Here is a 14,491-nt window from a genome sequence, read left to right on the forward strand (position 1 = left end):
TTCAGACTCCCAAGTACTCAGAGAACTATCTGGCAGAACACAGGTTTTCAAATGACAGTTCCCCTTGACTCTACTGTTCGAGGGATCTTATTTTTTGTTTTGCTTAGTCTCAGGCTGCTTACCGACCTCTGAAAAGAACTCTTTGATGATGCCAGTGCTTTGGCCTGCCATCGTTACGTTTTCTTGGAACATAATTTAGGTGAGAATTCATCCAGTGAGGTTCTTGCCTCTAGGCAGAACTGAGACCATTCAGGAACTCAGACAGCCTCATTGATTAATCTCAGGTCATTCTTTCCACCTATACTGACCTCTCTAGGGGAGAAATAGAGTGAACCAGATGGGCGGAGGGCTGTGCTTTCTCTGCTCCTGGTGTGGGTTTGATTCTTGTTAGACAAGTAGTGTGGCTGTCCCTGACCCAGTCTATTCAGGGCACAAATCTATTCTGTGAAAGGAAAAAGGGTCAATAAAATAGTTAGCTGAAGGTCTTAGTGATGGCTTTTTATGCAGTTTAGGGTGTTTTTAAAAGCTATTTCTCAGTCCTTTCATTGGGTTGAATAACTTAGTACATTTTAAATGGATTTGATTGGCATTTAGGAACCTAAGTGCTTTTTACTGTTAAGATTGAAAGGCTCACATTGACAATGGTGCGACATGACCCAGTAAGTGCCTTGAGGTAATGGTTGATTTTTTGTGTCATGATGGTGTGTGTGTGCTTATCAGGTGGGGGAAGGAGAGTGGAGAGACTTGTGGTAGTGTGTGGTAGGGAGAGGGCGTTGATCACTGTTCACTTCTTAGCAATAATTGTGCACAGCCTGTGCCCATATCACTCCATTTTCTTTCACACACTTTTAATTATCATTTATGAAACATACGCCTCTTTTGACCTTTGTCACTTGGTTCCATTTTTCCTGGAAGTTCTCCTGTCAATTGACTTGTAGGTCATCTGGCTCTGAAGAAGATGACAAGGAAGACAGTATCTGGGAACCTCAGAAGAAAGTCTCCAGAAACCGTAAGCAGCCTGCTTCCAAGGAATCCAACCGTAAGCAAAGGCCGCGGGTGAAGAACACCCCTCAGATGGATGATGTATCAAAAGACGTGGCTGTTAAGGAGGAGTTGGTAGGTGGTGTTGCTAGATGTGGGGAAAGCTACTGTATTTTCCAGATGGGAGGTACTGTTCCTTTTTCTTTACACAGAGGAGGAGGGCAGAACATGTAAATGACAAAAACTTCAGGGCAATGGTATCCCCGTCACAGTCTCAGGAATACTTACCTTTCCAGCAACTGTTTCCTCAGCTACTTCCACTCTCGGCTAGGTGTGGAAGTGCTGGTTTGGATCGTGATGTCAGCAAATATCTGTGCATATTGTTAGCCAGGCAGCATGCTCAGCATTTCACTCTGAAGATCTTGCTTGATCCTTACAACCATTGGGAATGGCTGTGGTAACTATCCTGATTTTATAGATAAGAAATCTGAGGCAAGAAATGTTAACTGACTTACTCATAGAACACAGCTAGTGAATGATGCAACTTGGTTTCTAAGTCAGCAGTTCAAAAGCTGATATGCCTCTCAGGGGAACTTTTATATCAGCCATGCCTGCAAGAATGATGTATATAAATGGAGTGCTGGTTTAATAATTAATACTTAGAATAATCATCAAAAGTGCTTGAAACTCTTATAGGCAGCGTTTTTCTTCTTGGAGGCTGAAGTAGAGAATTAAACAGTTAGAAACGTGCGTGATGAGCATGGACTGGGAAGAGGGCCTAGACAAGTCCATTTCGGTTTATTGATTGCCTCTGTGGTTGCGGCTCCGATCATCACAGTCACGCTTGCAGGTCCTAATTGTGTGGAGTTAAGGTGTCTGAAGCAGCCTTCCGTCTCACAGCAGGCTCTTATCAGGGGGGCTGAAACACTCCGGATCTGTTTGTTGACTTTGCTTTGCTTTATTATAGATACAAGAAAGTTGATCATACTGGGTTTTTTGTAGGTTTTTTTTTTTCCTGTTTCTTTGATGACTTCCTTTATGATAGATGCATTCTTTAGTTATGCCAACTCATCTGACTTGTAGACTCAGTCATTTTATCTTCTTATCTCTGCTTGGATCCATTACGTTTTGAGTGCAGGTGTAGCGCTCAGAAAACTGTGCGTTTTCAAGTATACAGGTGGTGGTTGGCCTTGGGTAGAAGTGTCCTTACTGTGGTTCTCAGTACTTACTGTCAGTAATTCTGGAAAAGTCCTTGATAGAAGGTAAATCTTGAGTGAAATGTTCTTGTGGGTTGTGTTTGTGCCGTCTGTGTCGCTTGACTGATGGACAGGCCAGCCCGTGACTGTGAGCTCCTTGGGGGCAGCCCTTGCATTATTGCTGCCACCCCCAGTGCTGAGGTGGCTGTCAGGCAATGTGGCACATCGACAGGGAGCAGTGGTGGCACAGATTGCTTCCCGGGCATCTGTGCAGGCTGCTGGGCAGCCTCCTGTCAGAGAGAAAGGATGCTGGCCATGGTGCTGTACACCTGTTATCCTAGCACTTGGGAAGCCGAGGCAAGAGAATTGCTCTGAGTTCACAGTTAGTGTGGGCTCCATAACGAGTTCTAGGCAGCCAGGGCTATAATGTGCAGCCCCATCTCAAACAATATACAAAACAGAAGGAGAAGACAACTTCCTGCCTTTGGCTGCTGCTGCTCCGTTTCCGGTCTCCCATTTTTCTGTCTGAGCAGGTGGCAGGTGTAGTCTGCTGAATTTCGCAAGCATGTGGATGCTATTCTCCCTCTAGATGGTTGACTTTGATTGTATTTGTTTGTTTATTTGTCAGTTTCTGGATTTATTTAAACAAGTCAATTTATTTTATTTATTTATTTATTTATTTATTTTGGAGCTGAGGATTGAACCCAGGGCCTTGTGCTTGCTAGGCAAGCGCTCTACAACTGAGCTAAATCCCCAACTCTATTTATTTATTTTTAAGTCAGGTCTTATGTAGCCCAGGCCGTCCATATAACTGAGGATGACCATGAGCTTCCATTCCTCTTGCCTCACCTCCTAAGCTCTGGGATGACAAGCATGGGCTGCCATGTCTGGTTTTTATGAGGCGCTGGAGCTCAAACAAGGCTTTGCGTATGCTGGGCATGCATGCTAGGCAGGCTCATACTCAGGACTGAGCTGCATCTCTAACCCATGGTTATAACTTAGTCTTGTTTCTCTGGCACATGTGGACCTATCATTTACTTGTTTTGTGAAATTCAACTATTTGTAAATCATCCACATGCTATTATGAGAAACAATAGAGAGGGATTCCATATACCCTTTATCTAGTTTTCCCCAATGGTAAATTTTAGTGTCTTATGTTAGTATAGTAAAGTATAATGACCAGGATATTAACATTGGTAAAATTCTCTGTTTATTTAGTGTTCTCTGGTTTCCTATGTGTTTATTTCTCTGTGGGTATTTGGATTTAGCACTGTACAGTTTTATTACATGTGTGAGTTTGTATAACCATTGAAAAGATCTCTCATAGTGCCCTTTCTTCTCTTTTTTTCTTTTTCTTTCCTGAGATAGGGTTTCTCTGTGTAGCCCTGGCTGTCCTGGATCTCGCTCTGTAGACCAGGCTGGCCTCGAGCCCACAGACATCCGCCTGCCTCTGCCTCCCGGGTGTTGGGGTCAAAGGTGTGTGCCACCACCGCCCCCAGACTTTATGTTGCCCTTTAGTATCTACATCACTGCTCTCCATCCACTCGCTCAGGTCTGACTCCTGACGAGCTCTGCTCTGCTTTGGAAGTTATATAAATGTACTCATTTGTTTGTAACTTCGGGATGGGCTTTTCACAACTCAACATAGGTCCCTTGAGATTCCTTGCAGTTGTTTTTATATGTATTGATAATTTGTTCCTTTTCCCTTCTGAGAATATTCCAGGGCAGTTGGTTTCTAATCTTGTAATTCTCATGCTTTCTTTTTGTGATTTCATAGAATAGCCCTGTACCTATTGTTGGTGCCAATTTGGAAGAGAAAAATCACAAATTGCATACGACAAAGGCTCTGAAAACTGCAGCAAAAAAACAAAAAAACTCAGGTCAGAGGGCCAGAAAAAAGTTGAAAGTTGATGAGGAGACCAGCCAACCCAGCCCCTTAGAAGGTGGAAATAGCAATATGGAGACACCATCAACAAGTACCACATGTGAAGATGTGTGCAAGAAGGAAGAAAGTGAAGACGACTTCACATTTGGTCAGTCCCCTCGAAAGAGGGTGAAGACTGAAGTGTGTCCTCAGGGGAGGCCTGTCAAGTTCGCCGAAGGTGCCAACAGCATTAAAGAGGAGGTGGAAATGAACTGGGACATAGTGCAGGTGAGTGTAGCCTTGCGTCACTTGTGTGCTGGGAGTCCTGGACTGGCACACAGACTGTGCTCATTAAGGGGAGTGCTGGCATTTGGAATTCGCTTTTTCAGTTTGCCAGTGATTTCTGGAATCAAGCTTTGGCCACTGTTTCTGTTCTTGGCTGTACTGTTTTGTAATCTGGCTTATCAGCAGCAGCTCTTCTGCTAAGAACTGTGACTTCAGTCAAGAAAGGCCGTTGCCATGGGATGTTCTTGCACATCATGGTGTAGGTATTTCACACCAACAGATGGAGGCCTTAAAGGCTCATTGCTACATTTTTGTTTTGAGTTTGGATAGTATTTCTCCATAGAAGCAGTATACATGATTAGGTCATTGGCTGTTCATGCGTCCAGTATATTAGGAACAAGGTCCAGCAATGTTTCAAAGACAAATTCTTTAAGAATTCTAACCTGAGTGCTGGGCAGCGGTGGCACACGCCTTTAATCCCAGCACTTGGGAGGCAGAGCCAGGCAGATCTCTGTGAGTTCGAGGCCAGCCTGGTCTACAGAGCAAGATCCAGGACAGGCACCAAAAGCTACACACAGAAACCCTGTCTTGAAAAGCCAAAAAGAAAAGAATTCTAACTTGAGGATTTCTCCAGGTTTCCTTTCCTTTCCTCTCTGCCTCCCTTTCCTTTTTAGCTGTTTTGGGGAATGATAGAGGAGACTGGAAGGGAGGTTCATGAGCAGTGAGCCTTAACCGTGTCTGCTCCAACACATTCTGAGGCCGTATCAGAGTAGAAGAGGGTGATTTCCCTATATGTCCTAAGGGCATTCTAAATGGACTCCTTGCTGTAAATAGTTGCTGTAGAGCCCAGGACTTTTTGGAGTCTAAGACTGGGGCTGTGGAGCACTCTTGTTCTTTAGAGGGACATGTTTTGGGCCATGTTACTTTTTTTACCTATAGAGTGTCACCAGTAGTTTTTAGTCATGTTTCTTCTCTTTAGCACACTAAGGTGTCCAGAATGTTGCCCTACCAATTTCTCTGTCTTTTTACTGAAATGCACCTTGCTTAGAGTCATTGAGAAACAGGGTAGATGGCTTTCTAAGTCTTCTTGGCATTATTCGTTCAGATCTACTAGGCAATGCTGTCACAGAACAGGTCATAGACCACCGCACCGAATTCATTCTGAAGACTTGAACGTCTTTTTTTTTTTTTTTTTTTTTTTTTTTTTGGTTTTTCGAGACAGGGTTTCTCTGTGTAGCTTTGCACCTTTCCTGGAACTCACTTGGTAGTCCAGGCTGACCTCGAACTCACAGAGATCCACCTGGCTCTGCCTCCCAAGTGCTGGGATTAAAGGCATGCGCCACCACCGCCCGGCGACTTGAACGTCTTTAAACTCCCTCCTTGGTCCAGGGCTGCAGGGCCGTGGACACGCCCCACCTCCCTTGCCTTGCTCTTGGTTAACACTGCTCAGCTGATGGCTTTTACCAAGGTCGAGCCACCTCTGGTAGTTGACGGTGCTCGGGAGGCAAAAAGGAGGGCTTCAAAGTCCTTGAAGTCTGTGACCTTTCGGACTGATAGTAAGCCATTCAAGTAAAGAGCTGCCTTCTGTAGGATACTTTGCTTTCTGTCCTCCCACTCCCCGCCCCCCAGCTTTGTCATGGGAAAAGAGATGAATATAGCCCCATCCTAGCTAGTTTTCCCTAGATTACAAGGCATAAAAACTTACTTTCTGTTATAATTTTAAATTTATTTATTTAGAGTGTTGAGGGAGGCTGGATTCTGTGAAGATGATGTGATAGGCTGCCTAAAAGGATGTCCTTCAGGTGAGATAGGTGTCTTTAAGGTAGTATGGCAAGAGACAGGCATAAAGAATGTAAAGCTGTGAATTTCAGTGATGACTGGACTCTTGTGACAATTTATACACACACACACCCTGTTGTAATCTCAGGTGTTTGCTTACAGGTCTGTAATCGCTGATAGGTAATAAGGTTTGCCATTTATTTATAATTGACTTCATGAGCTAGGCTCCATACCATGCACGTTAGTATATATATTTGTTATCATAGTGCATTAGAAGAAATAAATGGGTAATCTGAAAGATCAGTTATAGTCAGGAGAATAGTCAGGAGAATTCTTGTTTGTATAGTGAAGCTAAAGAGAACCCATTTGAAAGTTACAAATTACTGACAGCTAACGTAGTGTGGGAGTTCATAGGTTGTATCCTTTTCCTAACAGATATCACTAAAGTTGATTCCAGATTTTGAGAGATTTGGTTCTGAAATGTGTTAATGTGAACTTTTAATTCTTTTAATTTTAAATCCATTTTTGTTTCTTTGAGGCAGGGTTTCACTCCGTAGCCCAGGCTGGCCTGGAACTCAACTAGGTAGCCCTGGTCCCAAATTACTGATGCTGAGATTATAGGTGGCAGCCACCATGAGCACCAGCTTTATCTTTTCTGTTAGCAGTGGTTACTTGAGGTTGCTAATGAGTTCTGTAATGCTGGTGAGAGTGCATTAAACAAGGCATTTTGTAGTATAAGCTCTCTGCTGGAGAGAGAGGCAGGATGAACTGCTGAGAATGAGGAGGGAAAGCATGATGAGGAGCAGGTACCTGGCTGCCAGCGTGAGGGGCAGAAGCAAAGAAGCAGGAAGGACTCTTCCTCACAAGCCAGAGCAGCAGCATCCACTGCTCATCCCAGCATCAGCTGGAAACTCGGCTACTCGTTTTAAGACCGTAGGATCATTTCACGGCAATGGCCTATTTGGAGGATATAGATATACTAGTTTTTCCTTTACATTCCAAGCAGTTTTCCCTCCTGTTAAGTGGAAATGATTTTACTTTTAGTTGAAAGCAAATTTTAAATATAATACATTCTGATCTCTCTTTTCTCTTCCCTACAACTTCTCCCAGATCCTCTCAACTCACCCTTTCTCTCTCTTTAAAAAACAAACAAGAAACGCATCCCCAACACAAAACCACAAAAACAGAAACCAAAATCTACATGCATGAGACCAATAAAAAAAAGTGCCCAAAACAAAATGGGACAGAAAGTCTACAAAAATACCATTGAATTAGTTTTGTGATGGCCAACTACTCCTCTTGGGCATGAGACCTACCCTGCAATGTAGTTAATATACCAAGTGAGACTCTGTTGGAGAAAATGAATTTTTCCTTTGCTAGTTGTTATCAATTGCAGATAGCTTCTTGGTTGGGGTGGAGCCCATGTCCACTTCTAGCTGAAGGCCTGTTCTCAGGGAGTCTCAGCTCCATGTCTGTGATTTTGGAGGGTGCTGTTAGCTGGCTCACTTCTGCTGAGCAGCCTGTTGGCAGTGTTGTTAGTCAGTCGTATTTCAGGTAGAGAAATTACCTGGGAAACCAAGTGGGAATTTATATCCTTATTTCTTTTAATTTAACCTAGCGAACCCTTCCCTAACTTTAACTCTCCAGGCAGTTCTTATTTTCTATGCTGACTACCTTTTCTATGCTTTGTAAATCTCAGCTCCCCACACTAACAACAAACAAACAAAAAATCCTGGGTGAGACAGGAAATAGTTTGTCTTAAAACTGTATTGCACCTTCCCAATGTGGCTGAGAATAGTGCAGGTGTTGCAGAACATGGAAGTGGGGAGAGTCGGTGATGCAAGTCAGAATCAGCTATCCCAAGTCAGTCAGCTATGTGTGCACTAGGGGTCAGGTGCCTGGAATAGTTACATAAAGATCAACCCGAAGGAAATGTCTTTAATGTGCACACCTTCTTCCACAAAGTAAGTATCCAGGTTTCGGGGCCGAGCCTAGGAAGGTGCAGCAGCTCTGTGGCCCATAGTGACATTCGCTCAATTAGGGGGAAAGCAAGCAAACCCTTTTTGTGGCTCTTTTCCCTTTGTTTGAAGAGATGGTAAGAGATGAAGTGCGCGTAGACAAGACAAAAGTAGGGCAGGAAGTGGCGTGGAAAGGGACCAGTGTCCGAGCTGGCGACCTCACTGCCATTCTGCATTTGTGTAGGTGCAGTAGTGCTGGTGGATGGAGCTGATTTTCTCGGGAGAGGTTAAGATAGTGTTTTTATTATTATAATCTACTTGGTGGCATTTGTTTTAGGCTTTAACATGAATAAACCTGGATGTATTCCATATACATATGAGGTTGCCTAGGATGTTCAAAAGTCTAACCAAGCTACTTCCAGACTGTAAACAACAGAATCCCTCTTCGTATGCCTTTTCAACCCCTGCCCCCCCCTAACCTCTCTTCTGATTTCTGGCAGTGTATGTTAGATGTTCCCACTCTCGTCCTTACATAGCATTCGTGACATAGTGACATAATGAACTCTCTGGGTCAGGTGGTGAGCAGTAGGAATCAGCGGCTTTTCAGAAGGGAGCTAGCTGTTCAAGTTGCTGGCTTGGGAATGATTCTGAATAGAAAATTCTCTCCCTTTTACTCATTAGTGAGCCATTGAATTTGATAACTCTTTTAAAGTGCAGATGTTGCTGGGTGATTAAAGCTGTAGTGGATTTGCTGAAGCCCAAATGTTCTCTTTTTAACTGAGGAGATGGGCATTTCCCCTTTAGCGCTCTTGGGACATTTGGGGAAGAGGCATCTTTCTGGATGTTTCTGACAGCTAGAGGGCAGTGTAAAGGCATTCTGTCTTACCTGCTGCAGTGCTCAGGAGAGCAGAGACAATTTAAGTCCTTTGTACTTTTGCCTGATAAATCCTTTGCTTTGCACACACTTTGAATTTTTGAAGAGGAATATGGCTAGTGAGACTTGGGGCAATTTACTTCTTGGGCTCAAGTTTTTGTGTGTATAAAATGAGAATAATATTGTTCTATCTCATATACTTTAAGTGAGTTAATGCTGAGTATGTAAGCATTTAGAACATAGTAAGCCTTATACAGTACAGGTATCAGCATAAAGCAGCAGCACAAGCAAAGGTCAGTATTAAAGTAGTTAGGGTATTCCTCCATGCCCCCCCCCCCCAGTTCTTTCTCACTGTTCCTTAATAAACGCATACCTGCTTTACTTACGTAAACAAGTGAGTACATAAGTAAATACGTAATTAATGTGAGTACTTTAAAAGTGAAGACTACAGTCCCTGCCCTGCTCTCCACACCCTGCAGGCTTGCTCTCTGCTTTCTGTTGGTGTTTGCCTCATTTTTCTAGGGCTTACCCTAGAGTTTCTGACTCAGTGTATTTTAGGTGGGACCCAATAGCTTTCATTTCACCAAGGTTGTAGATGCTGCTTATGCTGTTCCCTTGGGGACTATAGACTGAACTGTAGTCCACAGAGCTCCTGGGTTCCCAAGTGTAGCAGGTACAAGTTGACTCAGCAGCTGACCTGGAGCCATGAGAGATCAGATGTTGACTGGCTTCTTTCCAAGTTAACTTTTTGGAAAGAGGATTGGTTTTTATTTTTATTTTTATTTTTGCAGTGCTGAGAATTACACCCAGGGCCTTATGTATACTAGGCAGGCACTTTACCACTGAGAATTACACCCAGGGCCTTATGTATCCTAGGCAGGCACTTTACCACTGAGCTGTATTTAGTCCTGAGTATAGCAGGTCTTTCTTGTCAGACTTTCTTTGGACTGACAGCCCCCAAATAATGACATGGGGACTTCTTATTAATTATGAAAGCTTGGCCTTAGCTCAGGCTTGTTCCCAACTAGCTCTTATAACTTAAATTAACTCGTCTCTGTTAATGTATGCTTTGCCATGTGGCTCTACCTCTCCTCCATTTTGTATGACCACCTCCCTTGTCTGACGGGCAAAATCCTCATGACTAGATTCACCCCGAGTTCCTCTCTCTGCCTGGAAGTCCCACCTCGTCTCTCCTGCCTAGCTATTGGTCATTCAGCTTTTTGTTAAACCAATCAGGTGCCGTAGGCAGGTGAGGCAAATAGACACATCTTTGCCCAGTGTAAACAAATATCCAGCAACACCTGGGATTTTTTTTTTTTTAATTTCTTGACTATCACCAGATTAGCATGGCCTAAGATGCTTTTGAGTTAGAGTCTAAGAAAACCATCATGTTCAACAATGAAGGTTGGCAAGCAGCTCATGGCTAAAGGATGTGGTGAGCCTCAGAGAGTAAGTGAGAAAGCTCAGCATATCAAGGAAACATACTTTGGCTTAAGTTTTCTGAAAAAGACATAGAAATGCTTTTTATAACTCAAAAAATGGTAAACAGTGAAAATCTGGAAGTTATTACATCAGGATAGGAGCTTTTTGCTTGTTGTTGTTTTTGTTTTGTATTTTTTGTTCTTGTTGTTTTTTTTTTTTTGTTTGTTTGTTTTTGTTTTTTTTTTTTCGAGACAGGGTTTCTCTGTGTAGCTTTGCACCTTTCCTGGAACTCACTTGGTAGCCCAGACTGGCCTTGAACTCACAGAGATCCGCCTGCCTCTGCCTCCCGAGTGCTGGGATTAAAGGTGCACGCCACCGTGCCTGGTAGGATAGGGGCTTTTGAGAAGGGTAAATATATGTTCTTATCAAGGAAATAATTAATTGTTCCCTCCACCTCTTTCCATGTTTTCAGGTAAATCAGCTTTTCTGGGGTTTGGGGGGTAGATTCCTGCCAGGTGAGTGACAGAGCCAGCTGAAATTAACTTCTCACGGAAGAAACAATAGAACGCAACAATCTCTGTATCAGATCAGAATATCATATCTCCCAGGGCCAGAGGCATTCCATTCTTTTGGCCAGGACACCTAAAGAGGGAAAGTCGTGGTTACCAGGTAAACAGGAGGTGGGTCCAAAGCCAACCGTGAGGGAAGGGTCTGCCCTCGGTAGCTTCCAAAGCTACTAATTCCTGTTAACTGTCTAACAGTAGAGTGGATTCCAGATGCTTTGGGACATCAGTGATGGTTTTGACCAGTTAAATGACATGATCTAGTATACATTTTGAGAGGAGTGTTCCCGTGCTCCTTGTGGAAATGGGAATAGATGAGACTGGAGTGCCTGCAGGGAGAGAGGTTAAAGGCTGTCTCAGTGACATAGGCTGGAATGAGACTATGCTGTGGGGTGGGAGAAGGGAAGAGAATAAAGAAATGTTGTGTAATTGGAGTTGACTGGTCTTACATGAATCAGACTTACGGTTTGGATGTGGATGCCTTTTGTAGTTTGACTTAGTGTTTGAGTAGATAGCACGTGAGGAATAGTGGAGGGTGTGTCAGTTTGAGAGGAGGATCACTTTACAAACACAGGGTTGACATACCCATTAGGTTTCTGGGAGACTGTCTTAAATAATTGGCTCTGGGTCTGGTGGTAATGTGGAGAAGAGCTGAGCTTGGACATACGAATTTGATATCCTTACCAGAGATTTGATATCATCCTTAGAATGACTGCTAAGATTTAGGATCAGTTTTTAAGATGCCTAGAAGGTGAGACATCTTCATAGTCTCTGGGGTTCAGCCATTTACTGCATCTGTTGTTTTGAAAACAGTTCTGTCATACATTTTGGCAGGAGTTTGTTCATCAGATGATGATGATGATGATGATGATGATGATGATGATGATGATGATTTTGGATAGGGTCTTACTTCATAGCCCAGGCTGGCCTCAAACTCCTGGTAGTCCTCCTGTCTCAGCCTTCCAAGTATTGGGATACAGGCCTCACTGTTTATCTTTCTTTGCAGGTTTTATCTGAGAGAACTAATATTGAACCTTGGGTTTGTGCCAACATCATACGCCTTTTTAATGATGACAACACAATTCCCTTCATTGTACGCTATCGAAAAGAGCTCATTAATAACCTCGATGCCGATTCCTTGAGAGAAGTTCGCCAAACCCTAGAAGAGCTACGGTGAGAAACCCAAGGGAGGGAGGGAGGGATGGGTGGATCTCATGGAGACAGAGACTTGAGCACATGAGGGGAAATGAGAGGAAGTGAGTTACTATTTGGATGGGCCCAGTGCTCTGTTTTTATTAATTGCTGTCATTTAAATGCAGTCCTCTTTTGCCAGAGCAAGTCGGGTCTGTTCTGACTTAGGCCATGGAATCCCTATGCTACATGCTTAGCTTGGGCGTATATATCTATGGGAGTTATCGGCATCTTTTTTCCTTGAAATGATTGGCTATAATGGCAGAATCAGGACCGCTAACAGGAAGGTAAACATGTTATTCTAAGTCTTCAACAGCTTGCATAGCACTGTCCTCTTACCACTCCAGAATCCCCGAATGGAGAGTTCTTGCCAGTATAGTTAGTCTTTAACCTACAATAGAGTGACTTAATTTTGCAACTTCATGATTGTCAAAACCATAAGCATTCAATAGAAATTCTACTTTGAATATTTTGAATTTTTTTTTTTTTAATCCTGAGTTGGCAAGATGCTATAGTGACTTTTACGATGCTGCTGCCAGTCAGCCATGTGATCATGAAAGAAAATGATACTCTACAGTACTGCCAGTGATTTTTTTAGAAATAGGTATTGCCTTAGTTTCTTCTTCTATTGCTGTGATAAATACCCCAACAAAAGCAACTTCAGGGAGAAAAGGCTTATTTTGTTCTCAGTTCCAGGTTTTACATCACTGTAACCCATCACTGTAGGGAAATCAAGGCAGCAGGAGCTTGAAGTCAAGAGCCTTGGATTAATATATGAATGTTGATACTCAGCTTCTTCATGCTACCAATGCCACCGCTAGGTAGATTTTGTAAATCAGAACAAGTAATGATGTAAGATTATGAGTATGACATACACAGCAGGATTGCACGTTCACAGTGAAAAAAAAAAATAGTGAAAATTAGAGGAACTGCTGGGCCTGCCCTTCCTCTTGCCTCGTCTGTGTATTCATTCCTAGAATCAGCTCTTCTCCATGGAATCCAGTTCTTTGCCAGTGGAGAACAGTATTTAGAAATCAGTTCTGTGTGCTCAGTGTGGCCGTCCTGAGCACCATTGCTCCAGTAGCAGTGAGCATACCTAATAGTCAAAAGAGCCAGATGTCCAAGTGACATTCTTAGGATTTCAGTGCTTAGGAGGGAAAAAAAAAAGAAGAGCTGGGGCTAGCTTGTGGTAGAGAGTAAAGAAGTACCCAGCGAGTAAGAGGGGCAAATAAAAGCATATACCGGTTAGCTTGACTTTGAGCAGTAAATATATCACAATGGTGAGTTATAATCACTAAATAAAAGATAAGAAACCAAAAGTCGGTAGTGATATAAATAAATCAGTGAACACATCAGAAGTTTAGTGAGAAATAAGATGGTCTCAGAGTATCCCTACACAAAACACGTATTGGTTACAGAGGGAAAAGGAGAATGCCTATATCAGAAACCACAAGTGTCATCTTCTTCGTTAGTAATAGGCTACACTGAAATCTTTTGTCTCTCAATGAGATGTAGTAAGAAGAACAGTCTCACTTGTATGCTATTCCTGCCAGGAGCCCTCAGAGTTAAACTGTAAGGTGACATCCCAGGAGCCCAGACTTGAAGACACTACAAAGTAATGGGTAGGAAGCATTTTAAAGTCAGAGATTTTGAAATCCAGGAGAGCCTGGAACATTGCTTCAACTCAGAGACTGCGCCTGACAGCTACCTATACTCTAGTGAGAATCTACAGGCCTTCACCAGCACTGTTGCTGAAACCTTAAAAGGCCTCAGGTCTGCGAGGGAGAGCATAGTGATAGATCAGGGTTAACTGCCTGAAACTGATGGGTTTATTGTGATTTACACATTAATCTTTCTTGGAAATGCATCCTCAAGTATTTGGGGGTGAAGTTACTGTCAACTGCGTCAAAGAGAAAGCAGTGTTGTGTTATTTGTTTACTTTCCCTACACCTTTTCTGTAATGTGAGATAGCCTTGGGAAGAAAGATTGGACATGTAGGTCGCATATACTATGTAAGTTTTTAATTCCAGGGCGGTTGCAAAGAAGGTTCATAGTACAATCCAGAAAATTAAGAAGGAGGGGAAGCTGTCTGAGTGCTTGCTAAAAGCCTTGTTGAACTGTAAAACATTTGAAGAGCTAGAGCACGTGGTAAGGAACTTTATCTTTTAATGTAATATCTCTTAATGCCTGAATGTTTATGATTTGGGATCTTTTTATCACTAAGAAAGAGCACACTGTAAAAAGCTAAAGCCATTGGCCACTGGGATTTAATTCATCAGGGTTTTTGTCTTTAGTCAGTACATATTTACTGAATGCCCTTTTGTGTGTGCCTCAGGAACTTGGGTTTACACATACGGTAGTAAGTAGTTCTTGCCCTC

At 42.9% G+C, this 14,491-nt stretch overlaps 1 protein-coding gene across 1 annotated transcript in view; it reads left to right on the forward strand.

Moving 5' to 3' along the window:
- The window catches only part of Srbd1 (S1 RNA binding domain 1), a 175,153-nt gene that overhangs the window by 8,655 nt on the left and 152,007 nt on the right, over window positions 1-14,491 (forward strand). The window contains exons 3-6 of the mRNA XM_059248492.1: window positions 939-1,116; window positions 3,955-4,329; window positions 11,929-12,095; window positions 14,144-14,261. Coding sequence (XP_059104475.1) covers window positions 939-1,116; window positions 3,955-4,329; window positions 11,929-12,095; window positions 14,144-14,261 — 838 coding nt within the window. The remainder of the gene's footprint in view (window positions 1-938; window positions 1,117-3,954; window positions 4,330-11,928; window positions 12,096-14,143; window positions 14,262-14,491) is intronic.

Source organism: Peromyscus eremicus, chromosome 22 (genome assembly GCF_949786415.1).
Source record: "Peromyscus eremicus chromosome 22, PerEre_H2_v1, whole genome shotgun sequence".
NCBI classification, from domain to species: domain Eukaryota; kingdom Metazoa; phylum Chordata; class Mammalia; order Rodentia; family Cricetidae; genus Peromyscus; species Peromyscus eremicus.